The 26549-nt window shown below is 39.9% G+C and overlaps 1 protein-coding gene across 5 annotated transcripts in view; it reads left to right on the forward strand.

The window, feature by feature from the left end:
• Positions 1-26549, forward strand: part of KIAA1549 (KIAA1549 ortholog) — a 143003-nt gene that overhangs the window by 93614 nt on the left and 22840 nt on the right. For 4 of the 5 annotated variants that reach the window (XM_077178283.1, XM_077178280.1, XM_077178281.1 and 1 more), the window contains exons 9-13: positions 4626-4803; positions 7255-7439; positions 21586-21788; positions 25148-25272; positions 26494-26508. In XM_077178283.1, the coding sequence (XP_077034398.1) occupies positions 4626-4803; positions 7255-7439; positions 21586-21788; positions 25148-25272; positions 26494-26508 (706 nt within the window). The remainder of the gene's footprint in view (positions 1-4625; positions 4804-7254; positions 7440-21585; positions 21789-25147; positions 25273-26493; positions 26509-26549) is intronic. The other variant, XM_077178282.1, reaches the window with a different exon arrangement.

Here is a 26549-nt window from a genome sequence, read left to right on the forward strand (position 1 = left end):
CACATTTTCCTGCACACAAATCAGTGACTGCTATGATAGTAGAGCATAATACAGTGAAAATAAGAAAGAAAAGCTGCCAGCACCAAAAGTGTTGCACAGTTTTAACAGAACATGTTTATATATCCATTAAAGACTAGACTCACATTTCACTTGCCTTGTGACCCTCTAGACTGGAGTTTTTCCTGAGGTGAAATATATTTATAGTGTATTGAAATGTGACATTTCTAAGCTCTGTGGAAAATCAGGACTGCAGGTCAAGAGGTGAAGCAATTATTTGTGAATGTTACTGCAGGCATATTAGTTTCCTTTCACGTGCTCAGGAAATAGAAGTGATACCTTTTGAGGTTTAGATTTCATTTCTAAAGGCATGTGTTAGTACCTAAGAATGTGAAAAATTATGCTTTAAGCCTGGGCAGTCTGAAGAAGAGCTTTGGAGGGTACCCAAATAGCAGGCTTTCCCCTCCTGTTTCACTGTCTGTGCTAACAGGTGGCACTCCATGATAAAAAAAAAAAAAGTCTGTAACCATTATGTACAAAAACCCCTGCTAAAGCCTCACACCTGGTTGTTGTACTTCTGATATTTCCACTGATTTTTGTGTGACATTGTATTAATATTTCACAGAGTAGGTCATACATATTTTCAATGTGCATCTTCTGTTGCTGCAAATTTGAAGGCATGTGCTTACTGTGGCTTGCATTGCATCTGCAGACATCTGTGCTATATTTATATTTTAATAGCTACAATATATATTTTATTATATCATAGTTTACTATAATAACTCATTACATTTTTTTAGAAATTAGAGGGCTTAATTGTAGTTTAAAAATACAGCAGCAGCTAAGAAAAAAATAAATTTTCCTTTATTTCAACATGCTTTGTCCTTTGAACCTAATAGAAAGTGAAAAGCTGATCTTAGTGAATTAAACAAAGAGCAATGTTCTGATTTAAAGAACATGTTAGGCAGCATTTTATTTGCAATGTATGTGAGGAGTAGCAGCTTATGAGAGAGAGAATGCAATGACTGAATTGAGCTTTTCATTAAGGCAAAAATTTGTTCTCGTGTTTTTCTGCTGACAGCTTGTGTGTCTCTCCTCGCTGAGGAAAGCCTGTCTTGCTGTGAGTTTTTAGGTTTATAAATAAAGGCTTGCTGTGAGTTTTTAGGTTTGTAAGTGAAGCCTTTGGGCACTGCTGCTGCTTCACCTTTTCCTCTGAGGCTTTTTGCCCCTCCAGCAGCCATCCCAGGCAGCAACTGACCCCTCCTGTCAGGTTGCTCACAGCCTGCTTGTACCTCTGTGTGCTGACCACAGTACAGCTTGAATTAATTGCCCAGACACTAAAATCCTACTCTTAATAAGACAGAAAGAGTATCTTTTTCAATTATTTTTTTCCAGTATGATGAAGGAAGGCAAGAAAAGGAAATAATGCTCCTGCACGAGCCCTGGAGATGCTGTGTGCATATCTGCTTGTTTCTCAGTAGTGCTCATGCCTTCCAGACCCTGAAACAGCTCACCAGGCCTTCCTTGCTCCTGTGGGGATTGCTGACCAGGACATCCCACTGGCTGCCCAGGACTCTGAGAATGCCTTGGAAGCTTCCCCACCACTTGTATTTCCGTGCCTGAAATTACCAACTAGATTTTGTTACCAAGGCAACTCTGTTCACTGACCTATGATATTCACTTGAAAACACTTTTTAAATTAAATTTACTGACACCTGAACACAGTTAAGCCTTTCCTCTGTGGAGGTTAAATGCACATCTAGTATCAACAAAGATGGTATCATTTATGTACACAGGAGTTGAATTAGTCTTTTCTTCTTTTTCTTCCCCCCCCCAACTTTCTGCATTTAAAATTCTTCTATCTCTTCTCTCCCTATGTCATCTCTCACTGCCAAAGTGTAAATGTAAAATGCTTAAATGCTTCCTTACATGTAGGCTGCTTTGCTGGATGGCTGGCAAATACTATTTGTCTCTGCTTGCATTCTTATCATTCTCAAGGACAGAGACTACAGCAGTCTGAAGCTGCACAAAGAGTATAATTTGGAACCATGTGTCACAAAACTTAGAATCCAGAAACTCTGTAACAAACAGGCACAGTGACTGTGTGCCTCAATTCCATGACCAGATTTAAAAGAGTTCAGGCCCAGTATGCCATTTCCTGTGTTCCAGCAAACTCAGAGGCTAGTTACAAAAATCTGTAAGGAAAATCTAGATGAAAATTGAGGTACTGCTATTGTCACAGGTACTGGGTTTATGTACAAATCTAACTGTCTTGTATTTGCTCCCAGACTACCCTGCTAACCACCAGCTTTCCCAGAATAGAAATCCATAACCATCTCCCCATGGTTTTGAAATTTTGTCTGCAGCTTCTCTCTGTGAAGCTTCTCTCTCTGTATGGTGTGAGCAGTCATAAAATACTGTGTATTCAGAAGAAATTATTTCAGATAAAATTTAGCTTAAAATAGTGAGTTTAGTTCATCAGCAGTAGCCTGTACCTCCACTGAACTTTTTTGTGCTTGTTCTCCTGTTCTCTGTACTGTGCTGAAATACCTCCAGCTACTTATTCCTGTCTCCACTCTCACTGTTCTCACTCATCCCTGTTCCTCAGCATAGGGAGCCAAATGCTGTTGTTTTTAATTCTGTGTTAAAATTTGTCCAGTTTCCATTGTGACAACTTGCACCGAAATCTTGTCCTTCTTACCCTCTGCCTTTTCTAAAGGCAGCTGTGGAGAAATTCCTTTGTTAACCCATACAGGCAGCTTGGTACCATGACCTGATATGGGTAACACACATAATTATACTCCTTGGATTCTTCACAGGCTGTAAAATATATGACAGCTCAGTTTAAGAATTTTCTCATTTTCTCTGATTCTCTGGCTATGCACAGAGGAGCTTCCTAAAATTAAAACTAAGAACTCATTGATTTTCAGTCCCACATGGCCTTTCAGCTCCCTCACCCACCATGTGAGTTAGGTGCTGTTTGGGAAGGTTTCATCTGTGCTGGGAGCAGATACCAGTCTGTACATTCTGCTGCTCTGTGCACTGAGACCAGGCTGTGGCAACCCTCCTGAAGCAGATGTAATGTAATATATAATACAAAGCTGTGCACATTTGTTAACCAATTGTATATTTGAGGTCAATGAAGCCAGATTTAGCTTTACCGCTGCCAAATATGTGTGTTGAAACCTCATTTATTGATGCTGTTTTGTTACCTTCAGTCAGGGATTTGTTTTCCCTTAGCTGGTAGAAGAGGGAATGGTGTTCAGGTGAGCAGCAGCATCATTTAATGGGTCCTGTTAGCAGCTCTTGCTGCATTTCAGAGATCTGCACATTTTTCTGCTCTATTTGTAGATATTCTGTTTCTTCCACCAAATATGGCTGACACTGAACATTACTTTTTGCTTTCACTTGATTTGTCCTAGAAGATTTTTATGACAATTGTGCTTTCTCTTGTTTTGTTTTTCTCCCATCTTTTTTTTTTTTAATATACATATATTTATATATACATCTTGTTGTTACCATTACTGGGAATTCTTTTTTAGGACTTGTTGAGTTGCTGTTCCTCAAAACCAGAACATCATTCCTGTTGAGCTAGAAATTGTACTTCTTTCCTTCAACATGATTTGTTTAGTTGGAAGCTAAGAAAGAAAACAATATAAAGATTTGCTTTTGTAAGCCTCACATGCAAACATTTATGTGTTTGCTTTACTTTAGGCCTATGGGCAGTTTCTGAGATTGTAATTTATTAAGTATGTACTTCATAGCAGAAGGATAATTCTGAAGGAAGCAAAATACTTCGCTCTATTTATGTCAATTCCTTCCAGAGCCCTTCAAACTCTTTAAAAAAAAAAAAAATCACATACCTCCTACTGTTTATCCTAATTCTAGTTTGAGCTCACCATTACATGGTAAATGGTTAAACAGAGGAGAGTTGTTATATAAAAAGATGTAATTTTACAGGAATTCAAAGTTATGTGGTTCTCATATGCAATGTAGATGTTTGATGGTTAGAGAGTATCTACAGGGCTTCCTCATAGCATGCATTCTTTTGATTATTAATGTCTTTAGATGTAGGTAGGAAGAATTCCTTCCCACAGCGTCCAATACATTCCTTCCTGAAGAAGGGTGGATGCCAAGGGGAGCTGTGTGCAGGATGAAGGTGATTGTGCAAGTGCTTAAGTTGAAACAGAGCAAACAGTTTTATTTGATGCTAACAGAATATTCACCTGTGTAGCTGCTTAACATTTAGAAAAACTGGAGCAAAGAGGTGTGTGTGTTATGACTAACAAATCAAAGTTAGAGCAGGCATTTAGAGAAGGGAAAAGTGCAGTCACACTTCTTCTAACCAACCATTGCTAAAGGCAGTAGAGGCTTCCAGGGTGGCACAGTGTTGGCGTCTTTAGAGTGAAAGCAGTTCTCTTACTTACAGATGTGTACATTTTTATGATTCAAGTAGTGGGGAGAAAAGGAAGGGTTAGTCATAAAATATATTTTTAAGGGATCACTTCCCTTGAAATTTTCCTTTCAGTTACAACAGAGGAGAGAGAGTATGAACTCTTAAGACAAAATGTATGGGAGCTCCAAATAAATACAACTTAAAATGTAAAAGCTTTGCAATTTCTTTTCAGATTGTGAACGTGTCACGCTTAGTTGGTGTTGACAACCCCGTGGAGCTGATCTATTTTGTGGAGGACCAAGATGGGGAGAGGCTGAGTGCTCTGAAGTGCTCAGACCTGATGAACAGAGTGGACATCCAGCGGGCTGCCATCATCCTTGGGTACCGCATCGAGGGCAGCGTTGCACAGCGTAAGCCCTGTCCCATCCATGCCACTGCAGAGCCCTGTGCCATCCCCACACCACTGCCAAGCCCTGTCCCATCCCCACCACTGCCAAGCCATGTCCCATCCACACCTCTGCAGAGCCCTGTCCCATCCCCACACCTCTGCAGAGCCCTGTCCCATCCCCACACCTCTGCAGAGCCCTGTGCCATCCCCACACCACTGCCAAGCCCTGTCCCATCTCCACCACTGTCAATCCCTCTGCCATCCTCACCTCTGCCAAGCCCTGTCCCATCTCCACACCTCTGCAGAGCCCTGTGCCATCCTCACCACTGTCAAGCCCTGTCCCACCCACACCACTGCCAGCAAAGGCAAACTGGAGGGGTGGCTTTACCTGGGCGGGTTATGGCACTGCATGGTGCCCACTGTTGCAGTGCTTTGTTTTTGGGGTGCTGCAGCTTTGCCACTGCTGAGGAAATGAATTTTAGCAGCCTTGCAGTGAGCTGTGCAGTGCTGTTTTGCCTCTCTGAGCTAAGGGTTGCAGCAGGGTCCTTAAGCCCAGCCTCACTGCATTCACTGTGTGCTTGTGCTGGAAAAGCACAGTGCTGACTGAAGACCTTCCTGCCATTTTCATGTCATCCTGGCTAGGCCAGTATTTACAGTTTGTCTTGTCCAGGAGCTTGGACAAACCCCACAGTTGGGAGATGGGGAGTGCAGGGGTATGAAATGGGTCTTTCCTTTGGTTGAGTGTATTCTAGTTTTGAGTGTTTCCTTTAGCAGTGTATTCTAACACCAGTCACTGCTTTTTTGTCTGAATTATTTTTTCTGTGAAAGATGTACACTAAGGGTAGTTGGGGCATTTATTTCTTCCGTGGAATATGATTGACCTTGGTTTTACTTGTTTGTCCATCAGCAGTATACAAGCAATATGATCTTTAAATGAATATAATTTAAAAGTAATGTGATTTTTTTTACTAGATACCCATCAGAATAAATAGGATAGGTCATGTAAACTCATATAATTACTTCATTCAGGAGGCTTGGTATATAAATAATTAAACCCATTTTCAGTTAGTAGCAAGACAGAATACCTACTCAAAATTCCGTGTTACCTTTAAGTTTCTTTCCTAATTGTATCTGAGGAAGAGACAAGTATGATCTGCAAAATACCTCATTGGTATGAATGCTTAATTACCTTTTCTCATTTCTGTGCAATATGGAGGTGTGAGTTACATGGTACCACAGGGTATTTTGCCAACAGAACAAGCATGTGTCTGAGATTTAAAATTCTCTGCAGAAAGAAAAGAAAGAAAATAGTAATAATTGTACCATCTGTATATGTTCCTAAATTTTGTCCCTCATTAAAACAGTTGTGTACAGATAGGTCAATAGCTCATATACATCTCCTCAATATCCATAAATGGACTGTAATGCTGGTTAGACAGAAGTGAAAAACATTGCAAGAATAAATTCTCTTTACAAAAATGATAAATGTTGAACAAACTTCATAAAGTGTTCATAGCTTATAGTGCATGTTGAAACTTTTTATCTTTGACCTGTCATTTAAAAGTTCTTCTAAGAGTCACAGATTCATAAAAATCTTTAAGTGCTTCTATTGGAAGAAACTAGACCAAAAAAAGAATTTTTTTTTGTAACAGAAAACATAATGCCAGAAATGAACTGTTAGATATCTAAAACACAAGAATTCTATGTTCTTTAAGTTCTAGGCTCATCACTGGAATGATTACTAATAAAATGATAAATAGAAAAAAAATAGAAATACTCTTTTTACCTTAAAAACATCATTTTTACAAAGTACATAAATTTGACTAGAAATGTATTATTGCTATGGTTTTTAGTCCCATAATTAAGCACTCTGCAAAATTAACAAATAAAAGTTTTTCATTTATTTCAGTTTACCTTTTGCAAGAATAACTTGTTTGATTACACTTCCCAGCAGTTGTTTTCTGCTTGGGGCCAAAGGATCTCACACTGACAATAAAACAGAGAGAAGAAAAAAAAGTAATCAGCAAGGCAGAACTATACACCTTGTGGAGGAGGTTCAAATTGGTTTTGATAACAGAATGTTAAAGAGAAGAGGCAGCTGGTAATACTGTCTAAAGCAGGGAACAGGCAGCAGTGTTGGACAGTTTATCTTACCTTTGCTAGTGGTAATTTTTTTAGACCCATTTCACTGTGTCAGCTTAGTTTTGGGTTACAGGATGATGTGGCAGAAGAGCCATTTTCATTAGTATTTTAAGTAAGCTCTTCAGAAGGTGGGCCAGGACAATTGATCTCCTGCCTCATGCTTCCCGAGCATGACATCCCTTAACTTACAGTGGTATGGCATTTCCTGTGATGTGCAGCTGGTTTCTGATAAATTCCTTAACTAGCATTTACAGGAACATAAAAATACATAACCTTGAAGTGTCCTCAGTTGGAAATATAACCACGTAATGTGTTCCTTTTCACTTTACAGCTGTGGAGAGGCTGAAGGAGCCCACTTCAGAGACTCAGAACAGCAACCTCTGGATTATCGTTGGGGTGGCAGTCCCAGTTGCTGTGGTGCTCCTGATTGTTATTATTTTATACTGGAAACTGTGCAGGACAGACAAGCTGGAGTTTCAGCCAGACACAGTGAGCAACATTCAGCAGCGACAGAAGGTAAACGGGGAAGCTGTGCTGAGAGGAGCTGGGGTATTCTAAAAACAAGGAATGTGAGACTCTGGGGAGCACCTGGCATCCTTAACTAGCATGTGTAAACACAGTTTCAGAGCATTCCAGTTTAGAGGGGAAAAAAAAGAAGGAGGGAAGCAGTCTAATGATAGTTGAAGTTAAGAATCCCATAGTGTTTTATTTATTCTCCTGAGTATTTGATACTGCATTAGATAGATCCATCTTTCAGAAATGTGGGCACTGAGGCTGAAAGGAAATCGTCTTTATCACTTCATTTCAAGGCTGTGGCTGGGACTGAATAAGAAGAAATGTACTGAGTCTTGAATCACTGACCTTGTTTTCCCCAGAAGGCTGAATTTTTCTTTGGAGAGTTTCTGCTAACCAAATCTGACAGCTAAAGTGCACCACCCATCATACCTCATACTGGAACTAGAATTTGCTAGAACCTGTCCTGGCTGCTCTATGTTCTGCCAGGTCTCTTTTTGTTGCAATTCTGAGAACCTGTTGCAGTACTAGGACATAAATTAGTGGATCTGTGTGTGCCTGCATAAGTGAGTTTGTTGGCCAGAGTTGTTTAGGATAGTGAGAAATTAAGTACTCTTGTCTTTTTCTTGCCCAAGAGTGTAAATCAAAAAATTTGTGATCCAGGTTTTTCACAAAGGATGTATTCAATAAAAAGAATGATAAAGTGCCTGAAAGGCTACTTTATTTTTACAACCAAAGAGAACCTATGTGTGTCAGAGATTCTTGTTACAGACTATACCTTCAGAAGCATTAATAAAGGCAGAATAATCTGCCTGTGCTAATCCTGTGGTACTGCAGTCACGTTCTGCACTGTGACCTTGTGTTCAGTCACACAGTTTTCTCCATAACAAGCCTTGTCTGTACACCATGCTCTCTTTTCAAGATAATTAATGATGTGAAAGATGAGAGAAGCAGAAAGCGCTCACACTTCCAAAGCAGTCAGAACAAATCAATAGCAACTTCCACTTGTCTTGTGACTGAGAACTGTGTGTTGGAATCCAGGCTGGCAACAAGTGGTACCCTTTGATGAACACCACCCCCTGGTACCTTGTTTCACCTCTGCTGGGGGAATATGTAACACACGTTTTTGACTGAGGAAGTTCCCCACAGTAGTTTTGACTAATTTGAGAAGGGTCATACAAGAGAGGCAAGAGAGGGCTGTTACCCTCAGTACTCTGTTTGATCACATTTTCTGTTCCTCTCTGCTAGCACAAGCTTTTTTGTAAGGAAGCAGTTGGGTTGTACTGACTGTAAGGCCAGAAACATCTTTCATGTAATTACTTCCTTTTAAGAAAATGGCTCAGTTGCTTTTCCCCACTGCTTCCACAGTATTCTTCATCTTAATCATTCATGAGTCAGAAGCCTCAAACTTGTTTATATTCAGGTCTCATTTTGGATTGCCTAGGGAACCTGTCACTTTGCCTTCTTTGGGGAAGTTCCTGTAAGCAAACTAGAAAGAACCAGTAAGGACATCCAGCTCAGTCCTTGTGCCACTGGAGGTAAAGCCATAAAAAGCGTCTTAAATTTTTATCACTTTGCACATCAAGCTACTGGAAGAACCTACTTTGCAGACCATTTCCTCCTTTGCCTGGAATAAAAGCAGTACTCTGGCTTCCTTACTATCAGGCTGTCATTGGGATTTCATGTCTTCGAACAGTGGGTTGGAATTCTTGGTCAGAATAGGGGTGTATTCAACCACCCCCTAAGACCCCCAGACACTCAAAACAGCATTGAAATTATTAGGGACATTTGATCTGATCCTTTAAATTTTTGATCTGCCCTTTAAAATTTTCTATGTATTTTATACTTTTTATTAGAGTAAATGCAAAGAAGTAATCAAAGGAGTGTCATCATCAAAGGTCTGGGATTTATGTCTATAAAAATGGACTAGGCTTCCTCTTCCTCACCACAGCCACATTTCCATTCTCTATTTTCAGAGCTTGACCTTGGTACTGAAGGAAGGTGAAAGCCTGCACTACGTCTGTAAATAGAAAGATATTTAGATTAAAGATCTGAGTTTTTCTCTTGGAATCTATATTTCATGTTTAAAAAACGTAAAGATGCATTTATAGTGTGCTAGCTCTTCTCACTTCCATTAATATTTAACAAAAAATTCATGTAAATATAAAGTTTTTCATTAGCATAGATATGGCTGGAAATAGGAGACAATACTTTTCAACCTTGTGATAAGTCTGTAATGTGTTTTGTGCTTGAAAATGTGCGTTGATTGGAAGATAAGAAACTGAGACACCTGTTTCTTGTTCAGCTGATAGCAGATATCCTGGATCTCCAGGGGTGTCACCAGTCTTTCTTCAGTGTCTTCAATTAGCCACTTTAACATAGCAGTTCAGTGGGCAGCATAATGATCTGTTAGAATTTACAATAGAAGCTAAGAGCAGATTATGTTACCTGTGACTTAAAAGAAGCCTGTGTGCTTCGTGCTGCAGACAAGACTAAAAGGCTGATTTCTTGGAACATGGAGAGGGAGAACTCTGTAAATGTACTGTAAATGCAGATTGCATAAGTAAGCCACAGGTTATGCAGGAGCTTTTTATTCTTAGTTAGAATCTCTCTTACAAATTGCATTATCCTTTTCAGGGAGATTCTTAGACCCTACAAATTTTACTGGATTCCATAGCCCCATGTGTCAGTCATATGCTTCCTTTCTTCTCTGCTTTCATTTAATTGTTTCATTCTGCTTTGAAACTCCTGGATTTTCCTGAAGCATTTTGGTATTCACTGAGGCAATATAAGTTTTATTTTTAATCTTTCATATGTAAAGGTTTACTTATACAGAGTAGGTGTGATTTCTGTGTTCCTATGGTCACCAATAAAAGTAAGTCATAAGCTTCATATCCTCACAGTCTATCTTCTGATGAAGGAGCCCAGTGCTGTTATCTGCTGGCATTTAGACCCTACATGACTTTTGGGTGTGTGGAGTTTGGCTGCTTGGGCCCACCTTGGTGAGGTGGGTGAGGCTCACCAGGGCATTGTTCTACACAGCAATTCAGTCATACTGCCAGCATATCTTGCCAGCACAGCCAATTGGCTTTGATCCCTTAAATGCTCTGTGGACACCCCTTTAGAGTAGTTGGGTCACAGTCCCTCACCTGTGATGTTCAGAAATAGCAGATTTCCCACTTGAGTGGACATGGCTGTGTTGAAAAATACCCAGATCCTGTGGTGACAAGTGCACAGAATCTCCCAAGATTGCATGAATACTGATGTGCCACAGCAGCCTTGAGGCTAGAATTGAGTCCAGATGTGCTGCTTGGCCCCACCCTGAAGGCCAGCTCATTCTCCAAGGCAGTGTAGATAATAACGGGATATTTCGTTCTGCACTTTGGCTGTACCACTCCACCAGTTTGTGTTCTTTCCATCTGGCCTTCCAGCTTCAGGACAGGATCAGTGTCTTGCAGACAGGATGGCACAAGGATCCTGCTTTAAAAGGCTCATAATGTTACTTCGTGCAAAGAATATTGAGATGAAGCCTGTTATTAAGGGATTTTTTATTTATCTGCTGCCTCAGTGAATATAAACATAAATACATGGGAAAGAAATCTTTTGTGGGAACTGATAGTAGCAAAACTAGGTTGCATCATGAAGTAAGGAAAAATAAAGGATCTTGAAGAAATTGTGATTTGCTAATCCATCCCTTTGCGTCAGAACAGGATTAATAACACCTGTAAAATGTTAGGTTTCCTTTTCCATTGTGGAGATTAAATGGGAAAAGATGCTTAGATCAAAGTTACTTTTATGCTTTTTAAACTGAGAGTTAAGGAAACAGGGAAGAGCAGTGAATCTATGCAAGATTCATTGGTCTGTGCAAGGATAATTCTTTTGAAGAGATGATACTAAGATATTTAAAGGGCACATCAAATATTCATGACTTGTTCTGTAAGCCATAGCATCCTACTGGAAATTCACCTTGATATGACCTGGGCTGTTGCACTGGATTAAGATGTCCTTGCCTTACGAAATAAAAAGATGCACAAGTGGTATTTCTAAATAACAAGATTTTCTCTCTTGCCATTGTCTATATCCACCATAACATTGTCCCAACCTTTTGCTTGTCCCAAGCCTTTTTTTTTTTTCCTGCAAAGAAGCTGTGCCTTTTGTGGGCAACTGAATTTTTCTTCATGAAAAACTCGATGAATTTCTTTAATGCTTGAACCATCATTTTGCTCTGTACCTGTACTGGGCCTCTGATGTTTTTGTGCAAAACCACTTCTTTTCTCTTCCCCAGAGAGCAAAACAACCATTTTACATGTTATTCACAATGGAAGCAGAGTCAGCAGTATTATTTCTTTCTCTCTGGACATCCAAAAATTAAAATGGAGCCTGCTTCTCTAGGGGTTTCACTTTCCTTTCTGTGTTACAAGCATTTGAAGAAAAATATCAGATCCCTTCCTAGGACTTCTCAGAGATAATTTCAGCTATAGACAATTATTCAGGGAAAGACTCCCTGCCCTAATGGCAAGAACTGGACAAGCTAATTGGCATTTTATATAGAATGTCTTGGATGTTCTCCTGTAAATGCTGGGTGTGCTGAAGTCATTGCTTTTGCAGTGATAGCTTTGAGTGGCTTGCTCAGTTCCTTGTGTATCCAAGGGTGCATCATAAAACCCATGGGGAATAATGTCTGCTTCTCCAGTCAGATGTCACTCCTCTCTGGAGCCTTCTGCATGCCACTGTGCTTCCTAGAGACTGACACTGTCCTTCTGGTTCAGTGCCCCTCCTGTGGGTGTTTACACCTGGCACAGGTGGACTGTTCAAAGCCTTGGACCAAGTCCTGCACCTCCTCCTGGAGCTGCAGCACAGGTAATGCCAGTGCTGGAGGGCTGTGCCAGCACGGCTCAGCTCAAGTGTCATCATCTCCTGGGGACTGTCACCAGCCCTTGCATGTCTGCTGTCATCTGCTCACGGTCACAGGTAATGAGTCATGCCTGCTGCAAGATGTCTGAGAGGCACTTGTGTGGATTTTTATTTCCCCCCTCTAAGCAGGAATATCTGATATCCAAATGTCATGTGTCAGGTGTAACTTTACACCTCTGAATTGAGAATTTTGCTTATTATTGTATAGTCTGTAGACTATCTCTTGGATGTTTCCAAGATCAGAGGCCAGCCCTGCTGGAGGCTAAATACTAGGCTTCTGCTCCTGATGCAAATAATTCTTGTGATGTTTTGACATCCTGTAATCCTTTTGTTCATCTGTCTAATGTCAAGGCAACAGCTCTGCGTTGCAGAAAAATTCAGTCAAAAGAGACTCATGTTAAGAAAGGCAGCTGACACCAATCTTATAAAAACTACTTGAAAACTGACATGAGTTTATGCAAGAGATTCATGTTTGCATAACAAATACCATTCATTTCTAATAGCTACCTTGACTAACTATCCAAACTGTTGTCTTCTTGGGGATGGCATCCAGGATCTCCTTCAGAGTCAATAGCTGGATTCTAACGAGGGATAGAGTATTCAACATCTTAATTACTTCTCAACAATACATTTCTCTGATGGCAATTCCTCTGAAAGAACTCTTTTGTAGTAACTCTTTCTGTAATGAGGATTAGCTATTCACAAGTGGTAGAAATAAAATGCCACACTTAGATACGCTGCTTATACAAATAGGTATTAAAAGTAAAATGTCTCCATCTGCTTTCTTAGAAACATTTGAGTATCTATCTTTAGATCATTCCAAAAGGCCAGCTAGCCCAGATGCCACAAGGAAAAGCCTAGAGAAGGGGAGAAGGACAGGGCAAGTATATGGATTGTTTTGCCTTGAGTAACTCTTCAGCCTCCAGTTATTTGTGGCTAGAAGTGATGATATTTAGCAACCCTCCACATAAATCTTTTCCATTAACTTGTTTGGTCCTTCTGAGCTCACCTCAGCTGCTGACAGGGGTTTCCACAGCATGTTACATGAGGAACCACATGATCTTGCTTCACCATGCTTTTATCCTGCTACTTCTGAGTTTTTCTGTGATGGCCCTTAGTCCTTGTATTGGAGGGGGCAGGGAACAGCTGATTCCGAGGCACTTCATCTTTGCCAGTCTTGACTTATAGACCTCTGTCATATTGCTGTCTCTGTCACCTCTTTTTCAAATCAGAGGAGCCCCAGTTTTCTAATCCCAGTTTTCTAATTCTTTTGAACTGACATTTGAACCTTTAAGTAACGTGAACATTTTCTAATTCTGTTCCATTTGTTTTGAGAGGGAAAGAGTAGAATTGAATATACCATTCAAAATGTAGGTGGTCAGTGGATTTATGGAGTCATGTTTATGTAGTGGTTACTTTTCAAAAGGAGTTAAACAAAAAGAATCTGTTTTCAAGATACAGGTAAATGTTGTGCCACCTAAGCATAATAAACCTCTGAGATGAGATTAATATTGGAGAAATAAATTTTTCTCTCCTAAAAAAACATGATAGAGAATCTACTGTGGAATTTAGCTGTTTTGGGAGCATGGAAATGCACCAACATTAAATCATTGTGGCCTAAGGTTTTAATGCACTGTGCACTTGTGTTTGAAACTTGCAGTTTGATTTCAGCAAGCAGAGTATTTCTGCAGTACATGGGAATGTACTTTCTGTGCACATTAAACCCCTCTTAGGTATATAAATATGTGAATCATTTAACCCAACAAAATACCAGCATGAAAAGATAAATGAAAATTGCTGACCTATGCTCTGTCTTGGAAGTCTAGTTAAAAGTGGTAACATTTCTCTCATTATTTCTAAGAGGATGTGTTTTTGGACTGTGTTATGTCTGTGCAGATGGTGAGAGTCATGTTAGAATGTATTTGTTTGTTTCACAAGTTTAGAAAAGAGTTCCCTTAATTTGTAATTTTTTTATGTGTAGTGCTCTTAGAGGTTGCAGTTGGTGTTGGAGTTATGTACGTGGACTTAGAGGAGCAATTGTTAACATAACCTAGGGATGAAAAATACCTGTCTATTGTATAAAGTTACCAATCTTCTTCTAACTTACTTCTGACACTTCTCTCCAACCAGTGTGCAAAGGAACCTCACAAAGTATGATTAAGATAGTATCCACCCAGAGGCATTTCTGTCTGAGAAGGAGAGCTAAAACTGTGTGATTCAGGAACAAAATTCTGCCTGTTACAGCAGTTATCTCAGCAGCCTGTGGGCATATATGTACTCAGAGTTATGGGCTTTCAACAACATGATCCCTCTTGTATTTTGTGAAATTTACTGAGCTGACATGGTAATATTAGTGTGGCAGGAAGAAATGCACAAAGGAGAAGAAGAGAGATGATGGAAATCCACGAGAAGAATCCGTCTTAAGAAAATATTTCAGGACAGGTGTCTTGAGAATCTCAGGCTTTATAAAGTTTTGTAAGTTTGGGTTTTTCTTTATTTGTTTTTAATCCTACTCCAGAAGCAAAATTCCTGAGGAGGTATTTTCTGTGGGATTCCTGCTTTCCTTACTATTTGTTTGGTGGTAAGCAGTAACACAGTTCTGGCTTTACAGCAGAGGGAAAGAGGACCACAGGCTGTACATCAGCTTGTTCTGATTTTCTGTGCCAGTGCTGGCTATACAGGGTGCTACTTTTTCCCAACTTGATGAGAGAAACCCAAGCAGCTCTAAGCATATTTCTTTTCCCCAAGGACAGGTTTGCTCAACTGCTTTACCTATTTCCAGAGATGGCAATAGTTGACCGAAGCGCTGTTGTGATGACAAATGGAAAATGTAATTTGTATAGAGGTAGTTGGTCTAAGATAAGAAAATGGGTGGCATTTTGGACCTGCAGCCTCTTTTTTGGCCCACAGGTCTCAAAATCTTGCTTCTGGTTTGAGGCTTGCCTCAGAGGGCACAGGCTGTCACCCCACTGTAGTGGGAGGGTGGTGGCATCCCAAGTAAGATGTAATAAATACAGGAAACTGTCATTGCATGTGCACTTCTGTTTACATACCAACACTGTTACCAAGTAAAGGTATTTAAATTAGAGACTACTTTTTGTTTTGGTCCCTAAACATATTTTCTAAACCAGCAAAATTGAAGGAACACCTCTGCACATTACTCAGTGATGCTTAGTGTTGGGGTTTTGTTTTAAAGAAGTTTGGCTTATACAAATACATTGTATAATATCCCATGTCAGAAAAGAAACACAATGGCACAAAAGACACAAAGGACAAAAAGACCTCAAGGGATACAAGTGGGTCTTTTTTCAGTATTTTGAAGGTGTCTGTGGAGTCAGAACTCTCCTTCTATGAGATCTTCTAATATGCTTTTCTCATGAATGAAGGGGTTTTGTGTCTTAAATCAGATATGCATTATTGTTACTGAATCATATGTATATATTGTATGCATACTTTACAGGCAGTCCCTGGCCATCATCCCAAAGGGGTTTATGTCAAAGGAGAGCAATGCAAACAAAAATACAGAGTTTGTACTTATGTGGAAAGGTATGTAGGAATGATAATAGAAAAATGAGCTGAATAAGAAAATAAGACTCTGTAAGGTGAACATGTCTCAGTACTTCTAAATTCTTATTTATTGGTAGACTGGTAGGTGTTTTGAAATATCTTGTGGAACAGTGACTGCAAACCATATGGATGAATGGTCCTTGTGGGAAGAAGATGTAGATGACTTTTTGGATGAAATAGTAGACACATAATGAAAAAAGAGTTAAAATGAAGAAGACTCTACCAAGCACACAAGCAACTACAAATTCTTATCCTTTTTGATGCGTCATGAGAGTGATGCAAGGAATTCACACTATAACTCATGTTATGGTGCCTTGGGGATATGAACAAGAGTTTGGTTGGTGTGAATGTCAGGTTGTGAAGTCAGTTGGCAATGTGTAGTAGCTTTAGGCTGTCCTAAATCACGCTGACTTACATCTTCAACCCGCATTAATTTTAAGAGCAGTGTGTCTCATTGACTTGCTGTCTTTAAGCTTGTAGACTTTGTTTTTTTCCTGAAAAGTTTCTTTATCCAGTAACATTCTATAGGTTAGCATGACAGTAAGGTGGTAAGTCAGCAGGACTTCTTTATAGGGTTTCTTGTCCTGTTTGCAGGTTATGCACTGACACTAAAGCACATGCTTAGCTCCTCTGTTTCCTTACAAATGTATGTTAACAGACTCTGCTCAATTCAGCTGGCTCTACAAGGAGCAAGGCAAGACCATGGTATAAAATAAGTGGAAAATTGTCTTGATACGTTATTCTTCATATTGTGTCCAAATTCAAATGCTGCTTGTAGGAACTACAGGGAGAATACTGAGTTAAGTATATTTCTTTTCTTCTGCTTTCTGCTGCAATTACTCACAGAACTGTTAGCAGCATTTGCTTTCTTGAAGACAGGTTGTTGACATTCCTGGTGTGTCTCTGCATCCAAAAACAATATATTGGCAACCATTTTGTATTTCAGTGGCTTGAACAATGCTGAAACTATTACCTGTTTTTATGCAATAAGAGTTAACTGAGGTGCACAGATTTTGTTGGCTCCTGCAGAAATTATTTGATTTTTCTATGAATTGAGCTTCAAATACTGGTTTGGGGTTTTTTTTAATATTTCATTCAGTAGGTAACAGTAGAATTAAAAACTCTCTTGACTTAGCAATATAAAATCATCTTTCTCTAAGATTTTGGCAGGTTCTGCATTTGTATAATAATGTAATTCCTTATGAGTGCAGTAATTTAGACACGTTCATTTTGATGGTAAGCTTCAGAGTAGTTTACCTCTTTCCTTTTCACAAGTATATTAAAGACAAATTAAAACCTCTAACAACTTATATTTAAAGCAAGAAATCTTTGCCAAGACTGTTTTTGTGCAGTCCTGGGTAAAGGCACCTGAGGCTGGTGAAAAGATGCTCATTTTCAGTACCTGAACAAATAACAATATCAGCACAACTTAATTGCGATATCAGCAAAACTTTAGAAGTGCTCTAGGAAAGCTACCACATTCTTTTCTTGGTGGTGATTAATATATGACTGATCCACACATGGTATCCTGACTACCAGTCCCAAGATGGGCAGAGTGATACAACCTGTTACATAACTTGATCTAAAGAAAAGAAGGAACTCAGCAGGTGACACACAGAAATTTCTAAGAAAACGTTGGAAACATCTTCAGTCAGGAGTAACACCATTCATTTCACTGAGTCAGTGATCTGTCTTTTTTTCAAAAAAAAGCAGAGTTGTGGTTCAGTGTCTTTCAGACACTTCTCACTGGAAATGTGGATTTTGCCTGCTGTCATTTCTCACTTAAGTCATAATGTTGTCGTGGTCTACAAGGAGAAGTATGAGAAGCGTAGATTGTGTTTTTAAGAAAACAAAGCAGGCTTATGTCAATGTTATTTCTACAGTAGTAATCCTATTATTATTTCTGTTTTTCAAATAATACTATTTTTAACAAGTGAATTTATAATTTTTGAGGACCATCTTTCTATTCAGTCATGTATCATGTTTTATATGTATGTATTGCCGTATTTTTCTATCATGTTTTTTCATTCATGTGCACAAACACATACATACATGCATACAATCTTTGTATTGGCTGAGCTGGTAGTGCCATCTGAAGTTTTTTTAGCAGGAGATATCTTGAAATGTTTGGCTGTACAGAACTCTGTAAGACTTGAAACATTCAGCCCATTTCCATTCAAGTATCAGTTTGGTACTGAAACTATTTTTTTAAGATGACAAGAAGGGTTTGTTTTCCAGAGAACAAGGTTAAAAGAAAATGAAATGCTCGGTCTGAATTTTAAAAATTGTTGTGGAGAAGCTCTAGTGCACATTCTGGGCCTTAAGGGGTGTAGGTTGTTGAAGAGAACAAGAAGGTTGTTTGGTGTGAGGGAAATGCTTTTGCTGCCAGTTTCTGGCTTAAGGTTTAAAGGTTTAGGAAAATGTTTGCATGGGGTTGACAAAGCCCTGTTATAGATTTACCAGTTAAATTGTCAGAGGATTACAGCAGTTCTGTGCTTATGAGGTCTGTAGAGCTGTCCTGTAAAGCTGAGAGTGTTTTTCCTCCGTTGTGTTACACAGAGCTTGTTATGACTCCAGGTGTTAAAAGTGTAAAGACTGATGAGCCTCAGGTTCTTGGGTGCTGTCAACCAGCACTGGCAGCTGGCAGGAAGAGAGAGTGGGGCAGAGAGAATGGTTCTGCTTGTCAAGGGAAGAGTAACACCAGCTGAGTTTACCTGGCTCCAACTTAAGGAAATACCTATATATATAAGGAATATATATATATATATATATATATATAAGGAATATAGCTATAGGTTCTGTGGCGCCTGGGGTGATGATAGCTGAGCTTGGCCAGTCCTCTGTTGCCAGCCAGTGTCCATGAAACTCTAAAGTCTCAGCCACCCTAGCTATAAACATGCAAAAAAGACTCATCTTGCATCCCCTTCTCCTTTCAGTGGGGTTTGCCAGCCTCTGTGTGAAATGAGATGGGGATCCTGCTTTTGCAGATAGCATTCTTACATTCTGCCCAGCTCTGACTAACAGCAGAAGGGCCAGTCTATGCCAAGGATCCAGCAGGGTGGGAGAGAGCAGGAGGGTTTCTGGAAGAACTGAATTTATGATGTTCTAACTCAAGACTTTATTGCAATGCTTGTGTGTGAGAGGATTCAGTTGTTGGTGGTTGTTTCAGATAATCTTTACTGCCATTTCTTACAGGGGGAGTGCTGGTCTCTGCAGTACTGACAGCCTTTTAATTCAGCTGCTGTGTGGTCTGTCTACAGATAAACATTCATGCATACATATGCTGTGGCACATGTGCCTGGACACATAAATATATCTGTTCCTGTGACTGTGCTTAGATAAAAGGTCATGTTGGACTGCAACTACGAATAAGACTATTCAAAGTTGAAAAAAAAAATGAAAATTTTATATTTTTGTATGTTTTTTTACTTCCAAACAGGTTTACAAACTCAGTCTGCTAGAATGACTCCAGGATAGGTTGAAATTCATGTTTCAGACATGGAGCAATCTTAGTAAAAACATCCTGGTAACTCCAGTCTTCCTGCAATGTTTGTCTCTTCAGTTGTCCTTCCTCACCCCACCCATCACACTATTCAAAAAGCAGGGGTAACTTTGCAGGTTGACAAGAAAAGGGTAGAGAACCACCAGACTGATTTGTGGAAGAATTGTGCCTAGCACATGGTGAAGAATGTCATCATCTTTGAGCTAAGGGCACTGGAGTCTGTGGAGGGGAACGCAGTGAACCAGAGAGTGTGATCATTGCGAAGCAGCAGCAGGGCTGGGCAGGCAGGGAGTGTGAAAGGGTTGGAAAAAGGGAAGCCACTGGAGGCTCAAAGGAAGAATATCATACACAGGAATATCTTCTAGGAGAATGGACATAAGACAGGCCCTAAGTGAGGTGGGGTAGCTAAGAAGTTTCAGCAGTGGTGCAGGCTGGCCTGATAATTCAGACAGCAGAAGTGAAAAGTTTGTCTTCAGAAGTGTTTGGGGGAGGGGATGGGGATTTTTGGAGGGTTTTGGGGGAGGGGTTTTATGAAGTAAGCAAAGTCCTGAAGAGAAATGTTTAACGTCTGAAAGGGAGAAAATTTCAGGAAGGCTTCACTAGCTGACAGTGACTCAAAAAAATGGAGACACAGTTACACCTTCAGCTAGTGTAGCTCCCTGGTGCCTTTATGAATCAGTGGTTGCAGTTATTTGCATAAATTCAATATAAATTTCATAAATTCAATAAATCACCCATAGTGCTGAATTGAAGGGACTGTTGTGAAGCCCAGGACAAATGGACATAGCAGAAGACATCCAGATTTGTTCCAATAATGACCTTACTCATTTTGTGAGAAATTAACTCCAAAACCTCAGCAGATAAACTGTTGGATTTTACAGAAGAGCTTTTATTGCCATCTACTGGCTTAAACAGGCAGCTTGCTCGAGTGCAAGAAACATTTGGAAAATGTTTGCTTACTGAGAAAATATTTTGAAGAGATTGTTTCAGAATATTCCTTAGGCAAGCTTATCTTTGGCATGGTATCAGAGGAGTGTGTTTGCAGTTAGCTGTGCTGGCATGCCAAGCTTTATGAAAAGGAGTTCATTTAAACATCTGGAACCAGATGCACCCCTCAAGGCACTCCAGCACTTGCTTCACTTTGCAGGAAATCAGCTCTGGGAGCACACAGAGGATTTTGTGCCTGTGGTGTGCAGCAGGTTTAGTGTGCATGTGCTTCTGAAACTGGAAGTTGTCAACGTTTCTTTCTGCTTTCAACTTCTAAACAACATGAAATTGAGTGGGGTTTGAGGAAAAACTCTTTTAATGAGTTCTTCAGATCTTCCAGTTGCTCCAAAGCCCCCAAAAAATAAGCAGAGAGCTTGAAACTTGGAGCCTTGATTAAGTCTGAATCAAGTCGTTGATAAGGTGAGATTAGCTTTTTTTATAAATTCAGTTATGAAAGTAAAAGGCTGAATTCTGTGTCTTTCTCAAGCAAGATGCCTATTGAATAAGGTCTTTAGGATAATTTCTCTAAATCCCAAATCCTTTTGTATATTTCTCTGTCTGTTCAGTATGAAATTCATAAAAAATTCAGATTTTCATTTTTTTTCTGGAGGCATCAATACTGGCTGACAAGTCATTGCCAGGCTGCTGTTTAACTCAGATCTGCACAGTGTTTATCTTTCATCAGATGAACTAGGTGTTTGTATAAGCACTCACAGATTTGGGGAGCTCAAAATGAGAAAGATCAGTAGTGACAGTATTCAAATTATTTAAAATCCTGCGTCCATTTTGGTTGGAAGAAATGGAAATATGACCTGGTGGTGGTGGCCATTTCCATCTGTACACAGGTGTCTACAGCCTTGCACTCAAGAGTACACAAAAAGTTCCCCACACAATGATTAAATCTAAAGAAATAGCAGTAAAAACAGTAGCAGCATCAGAAGTCTGTTTTTTAACTAGATTTATTGATTTGGAATTTTGAGCTGTGTATCATATACTGCAGTAAGGTGACAGAATTGTGGAGAGTTTCTTTTTCTTTTCCCTAGTGCTCTCGTGTTCCTTCCTGAGACTGCCATGGCCTGACCATCCTCTCAGTGGCCATTGTTTGCAGATCTGAACCAAGGCCTTTGTACTCATTGTCACTCACTGTTCCTGTTTCTTGTCTTTGTTCTTTTCTCACAGCTACAAGCCCCCAGTGTGAAAGGCTTTGATTTTGCTAAGCAGCATCTGGGCCAGCACAATAAAGATGATGTCCTGATTATCCATGAGCCAGCTCCTTTACCAGGACCTATTAAGGACACAACCCCATCTGAGAACGGAGATGTGCCCAGCCCCAAATCCAAGACTTCCACAAAGCCTTCAAAGACTGTTCGACACAGAGGGAGGTCAGTTCACAGATATAAAAACAAATTGCAGCAGACAACAGTTTATTAAGGGCTGCTGTATTTTTAGGGCAATTTCAGTGGAAAGAGCTGTTCCAGAGCTCCGGAACTCACATTTTCTAGTGAGCCACCACGGTTACACCTCGCCACTCCTTAGTACAAGATTGAGAATTTAGTGTTCATTTTTCTTTTAAAGAGAACATACCCAGTTAAAAGGGGTATTTAAGATACTGCTGAGCTGACTGGAGTCAAGTCCTTGCTTGGTCACTGGAAACACCAAGTGTATGTTTTGCAGTGCAGTCTCTTTGTGATCTCTAGCCACTAAGGCAGCAGGTGGTTAAAAACAAATGAAAACCACTAACAAAGGTAATGTATTTCCATCCCATTAATAGTGATCAATACATGTATGAGGAGTCAGGATTTCCAAAACTAAGCTGTATCTCCAAAATTCAGGGAAGATGCAGAAATGTTGTTATGTATGATTATCTGGGGGGTCTCATAGCAAATGACTCTTATTCAGAAAAAAGAATGGTAATTCACAGCTGTGCAAATGGAGAAGGGTCTGAAACCATCAGCAGAATTTGCCTAACGTTTTCCAATAATCACATGATATGACTGTCCCTTGCTAGAAAAAATGGTGTTTGTAGGATACATGATGTAACAAAGCTGTGCGGTAGAGATGGATCTATGCACAAAAAAATGTGGGGAAAAAATGGAACTCTGAGAAGACCCTCTCTGAACTACACTTTCCAGTAATTCTTCTTCCTTTCCCTCACTCTCACACTTCTTTGTCTCCAGCTCTGCATTCCCTGTGCTTATATCATATGTGGTACTGCACTGTGGGAGGAAAAAAAAGGCAAACAATCAAGAGCAGGGTTAGATGAGCTTAGAAGGAAACTAATGGTGATTCTGACTGGGCTGCAGGTCTCTGCAGCACAGCTTGCTTCTCTGTTTAGCCCTCTGTGCTTCTCTAAAGCCCCAGTTGTCTTAAGATCCTTGCTTCATTTTCTCCATGTGGGCTTCCTGAAGCTCAATTTCCCCCTTCCAGAAGCGAAGCCTGTCTTCCTAAATCCCTGCAGGCCTTGTAAGTAGAAGACTGCCAGTGGTACAGTGGAAGGTGGACAAAACTGGAAAATAATGGAAGAAAAATGAGCTATACTAGTTTTGGTGTAGCTTACATAAATTGAAACCAAGTAATATAAATCTGAAAGACAAGCGTTTCTATATTTCTTTTGAAAAGTTCAGAAATGGCCTAGGACAGAGATGATACGTGGATGAAGGGAAGGCATCTATATTTATATGCAAATAAGCAAAAGAAATAAGTTTAAATTTGGGGTTGCTGCTGTATTTTGTCTAGAATAATTCAGAAGATTAAGCAGGAAAAATTTCAGAAGCCAACATTCTAATGATAGGCTGTGGTGGTCTTCTACCACAGCCTATCATTAGAATGTTGGCTTCTGAAATTTCTCCTGCTTAATCTTCTGAATTCAGGTGTGATTTGCCCTTAGTGAAGCCATGTTGGCTGTCCTAGCCCTTTCTTATTTTTCATGTGGCTTAGCATCATTTCCAGGACAATCTGCTCCATGTTCTCCCTAGGCACAGAGGTGAGAGTCATTGACCTGTAGTTCAGACACTTGAAATGTTTTCAGAAGAGAATCTCCCTCTTCTCTCTCATATTCCCTTGAGAGCAAATCTTCCTTTAGGCTTAGCTATGGAGATGTTGCCATCATCTCCCTGCCATGCCGACGTGCCCGTGTCAGCTTGTGATTTGAAACATTTATTCCCCCAGGCAGAAGTTGAAATGTGAAATGGTATCATACTGTGTTGTGTTGGGTTTAGCTGCTTGATGTTTTGTGAGGAAATACAGAGCTCAGTTCATCACAGTTCAGCTCTGGATTGTATGTTACATGCCAGGAAATCTAGTGGTGATGTGAGTACACGTTCTGTGTCTGTAGGAAGCAACAAACAAGAGCAGCTGAGTTCAGAAAGCTCAGCATCCTTAGGCTCCAGCTGGGAGTTGGACCTGTTGTTTTGACTTGAGAATATATAAGTGCATATTCCTCAGGACTTACAAGAAATGGCTGATGCTGACTCAACACTATTTATGTTCCTGTTACTTGGTGGCAATTTGGATACACTGAGAAGGGAGTATCATGGGAAATGCAAAGCACAATGAGATGAAACAGAAAGTCAGTAGGAGATCTGGACACAGAGCTCCAGCCTCATACTCTGCTGAACCAGGACAAAGGTGATGGAGGTGATAGCTCTGCACACCCTCTCCCCCACAGGAAAAGATGCAGTGATGCAGATCTCTGAGCTCACTGAGCACCATTTATCCTCTTTTCCCTGCTATTATTTTTTTTTAATTGGGATGTGACATTAGTATTACAGTCCTGCAGATCAGGGCATTGTTTAGGGAGGAGAAAAGGGGAAGTTGAATTCAGAGCTGCAAGAAGTCGATTTAACTTCAATGGACTTGTCAGGCTGCATATAGTTATCTTAGTCTGGGTGCTTCTGGGCAGGTTGATGTTTAGCCAAGAGCCTCAGTAGTTCAGATATACCCATCTAGCCCAAGCAAATCCTGCACTAATGAGGTTGGTGCACAGACATGTGCACACTCTCCGTGATTTAACTCCCTGCCAGAATAGAATATGAGTGTTCACTGGACAAAGTAGTCACTAGAGACTCTATCACAAAGGCTGATCCCATGTGAAGAGACAGGCTTTGGTGTCAGGCAATGGTGTGGGCCCTGTATTTTTTCTATTTTTATATTATCAGAATAATTTTACAGCTGAAGATCATGGTATTTTTCTATATTGCCTACAAGAGCTGTGAGCACTGAGATGGTGGTTTTTTTTAGATAACAAATGTTCTTAAAAATCTTGTGACTGCATGGAATAAATACATAAAAGAAGCATTTTTGATTTGCCTTACATTTGACTAGTCAGGGAAATATTCGCATAGATTTGTATTGTTAGCAAGAGAGCACCAAGTTAGGAAGGCTGAATGTTAGACTAGTTACCTATGTGGGTTTCATATTCCTAGTACAATTATTTTCTCTCTAAGAGGTAAATTGCTAGCTACAAATGCAGAGCTTTTTTCTTGTATTTTTAGCAAAGATTACTTAATAATATTGTCACATGTGAACTGTGGTGCAGTCATGTTTCACACACAACAGCAGTAACATCGTGACAATGAATATCTAGCTATGGTAATGCATTATACATTTACTTACAAACAGAGGAAAATTTTAGCAGACTTCACAAGGTATTTTAGCACAAGATTCTTTGTGTGTGACAAATATGTCCCCTTGCAAACTTGTGTTACATGTCGGTTTGTTTGTTTTGTCGTGTTTGTGGCAGAATTTCACCATCAGATGCTGAATCCACAGCAAGTGAACAATCCAGCGGGAGAGAGACGGGAGAAGAAAGTGCAAGACCATCAACTGCTGCAAACGAGGGCAAGCCACGAAGAGCAGTGAAGAAGGGTTTGTTTCCTTTTTTTTTTCCCCCTCCTTGTGTGCTGTCCTGCTTTACTCAGGCTGAAGAGTTACTTTGGTGCTGTAACTTTTCTAAACTCATCTTTGGCTGTTGATTTTTCTGCTCCTTGCCGCAGAAAATCCCTTCATATTTGGTTTAGTTTCTTCTGTTGAAACTGGGGAGCTGTACATTCCTTTCATTCCAGCGAGCTTTTGAAACAAATGGCTTAGCTGGAATGAATCTTGCCTCCTTTTGTCCTACACACCCCCAGCAAAGCTCTGCCCAGCCTGGCCTAATTGTGTCTCCCGTGGCAGCAGAACTGCAGACAGTTACATGGGCAGCAGAGGTCACAGCAGGACTGCAGACCACAGGGGTGTGTCTGTAACAGTAACTTTGAAAAAGTGATAATGAAAAAAAAAAAGACACCAGAGAGATCAGTGTTTTACAAATGAGTTGGAATTCAATCGTCAAAATGCCTGCATGATTGTACATTGGAAAGATCAAAATTCAGTGCTGCTGTGTAAATAACGCTGGTGTTTTTTTAGAAAGAACCATCTTGTTTCCAGTTAAAGTGCCACTATTTTTCTTGGAAGTACTTTAAAATAGATATATTTTAGATATAGATATATATTAGATTAATAGATATATATTAGATATATTTATATATTTACAAAGATGGGAAAACATCTCAGGAGGGTTTGAGTTCCTCCAACCTATCTGACTTGAATTCTGTTGCTCTGTTTTAGTGTTCTCCCTCCCATTTCTTTTTACGTGGGAACTCCAGATTCATCTCCTTTTTCTTTCTGGCTTAAAACTTTATGTAACATTTAACATTTCCTTTTGGTGTAGAATGTTGCTGCATCTGAATTACCTGGTAAAGGCAGCAAGGAGACTGTGTAAATGTGTCCTTTCTACCTATCATGCCCTCACTGGGGAAAATGTACTATTTTTTCAGCATTTGGTGCCCCTAGTTTGCAGATCATAGGGACTATTCTTAGCATTCAGAATTTGAGGCAGTGTCTGCAGAGAGCTCTCTACTAAATGGGAGATTCAGTTCCCTTTTTGTGCAGCTGAGATTTGGCAGTTTGATCCAAATTCATGCATTTCATTCAAAAGTAAATGCAGTTATCTTACTGCTGTGGTTTGTTTTTTTTTTTTCAGTTGCCATTCTAGCTAGATTACTTGTCATAATTACTGTGTTGTCTCTTCTTTTTCCTTTATGTTGTCAGGAGCAAACAGAGTGGGTAAGTAACCAGAGCTGGTAGTTGAGTACAAATATGAATAG

Source organism: Agelaius phoeniceus, chromosome 5, assembly GCF_051311805.1.
Source record: "Agelaius phoeniceus isolate bAgePho1 chromosome 5, bAgePho1.hap1, whole genome shotgun sequence".
In the NCBI taxonomy this organism is placed as follows: domain Eukaryota; kingdom Metazoa; phylum Chordata; class Aves; order Passeriformes; family Icteridae; genus Agelaius; species Agelaius phoeniceus.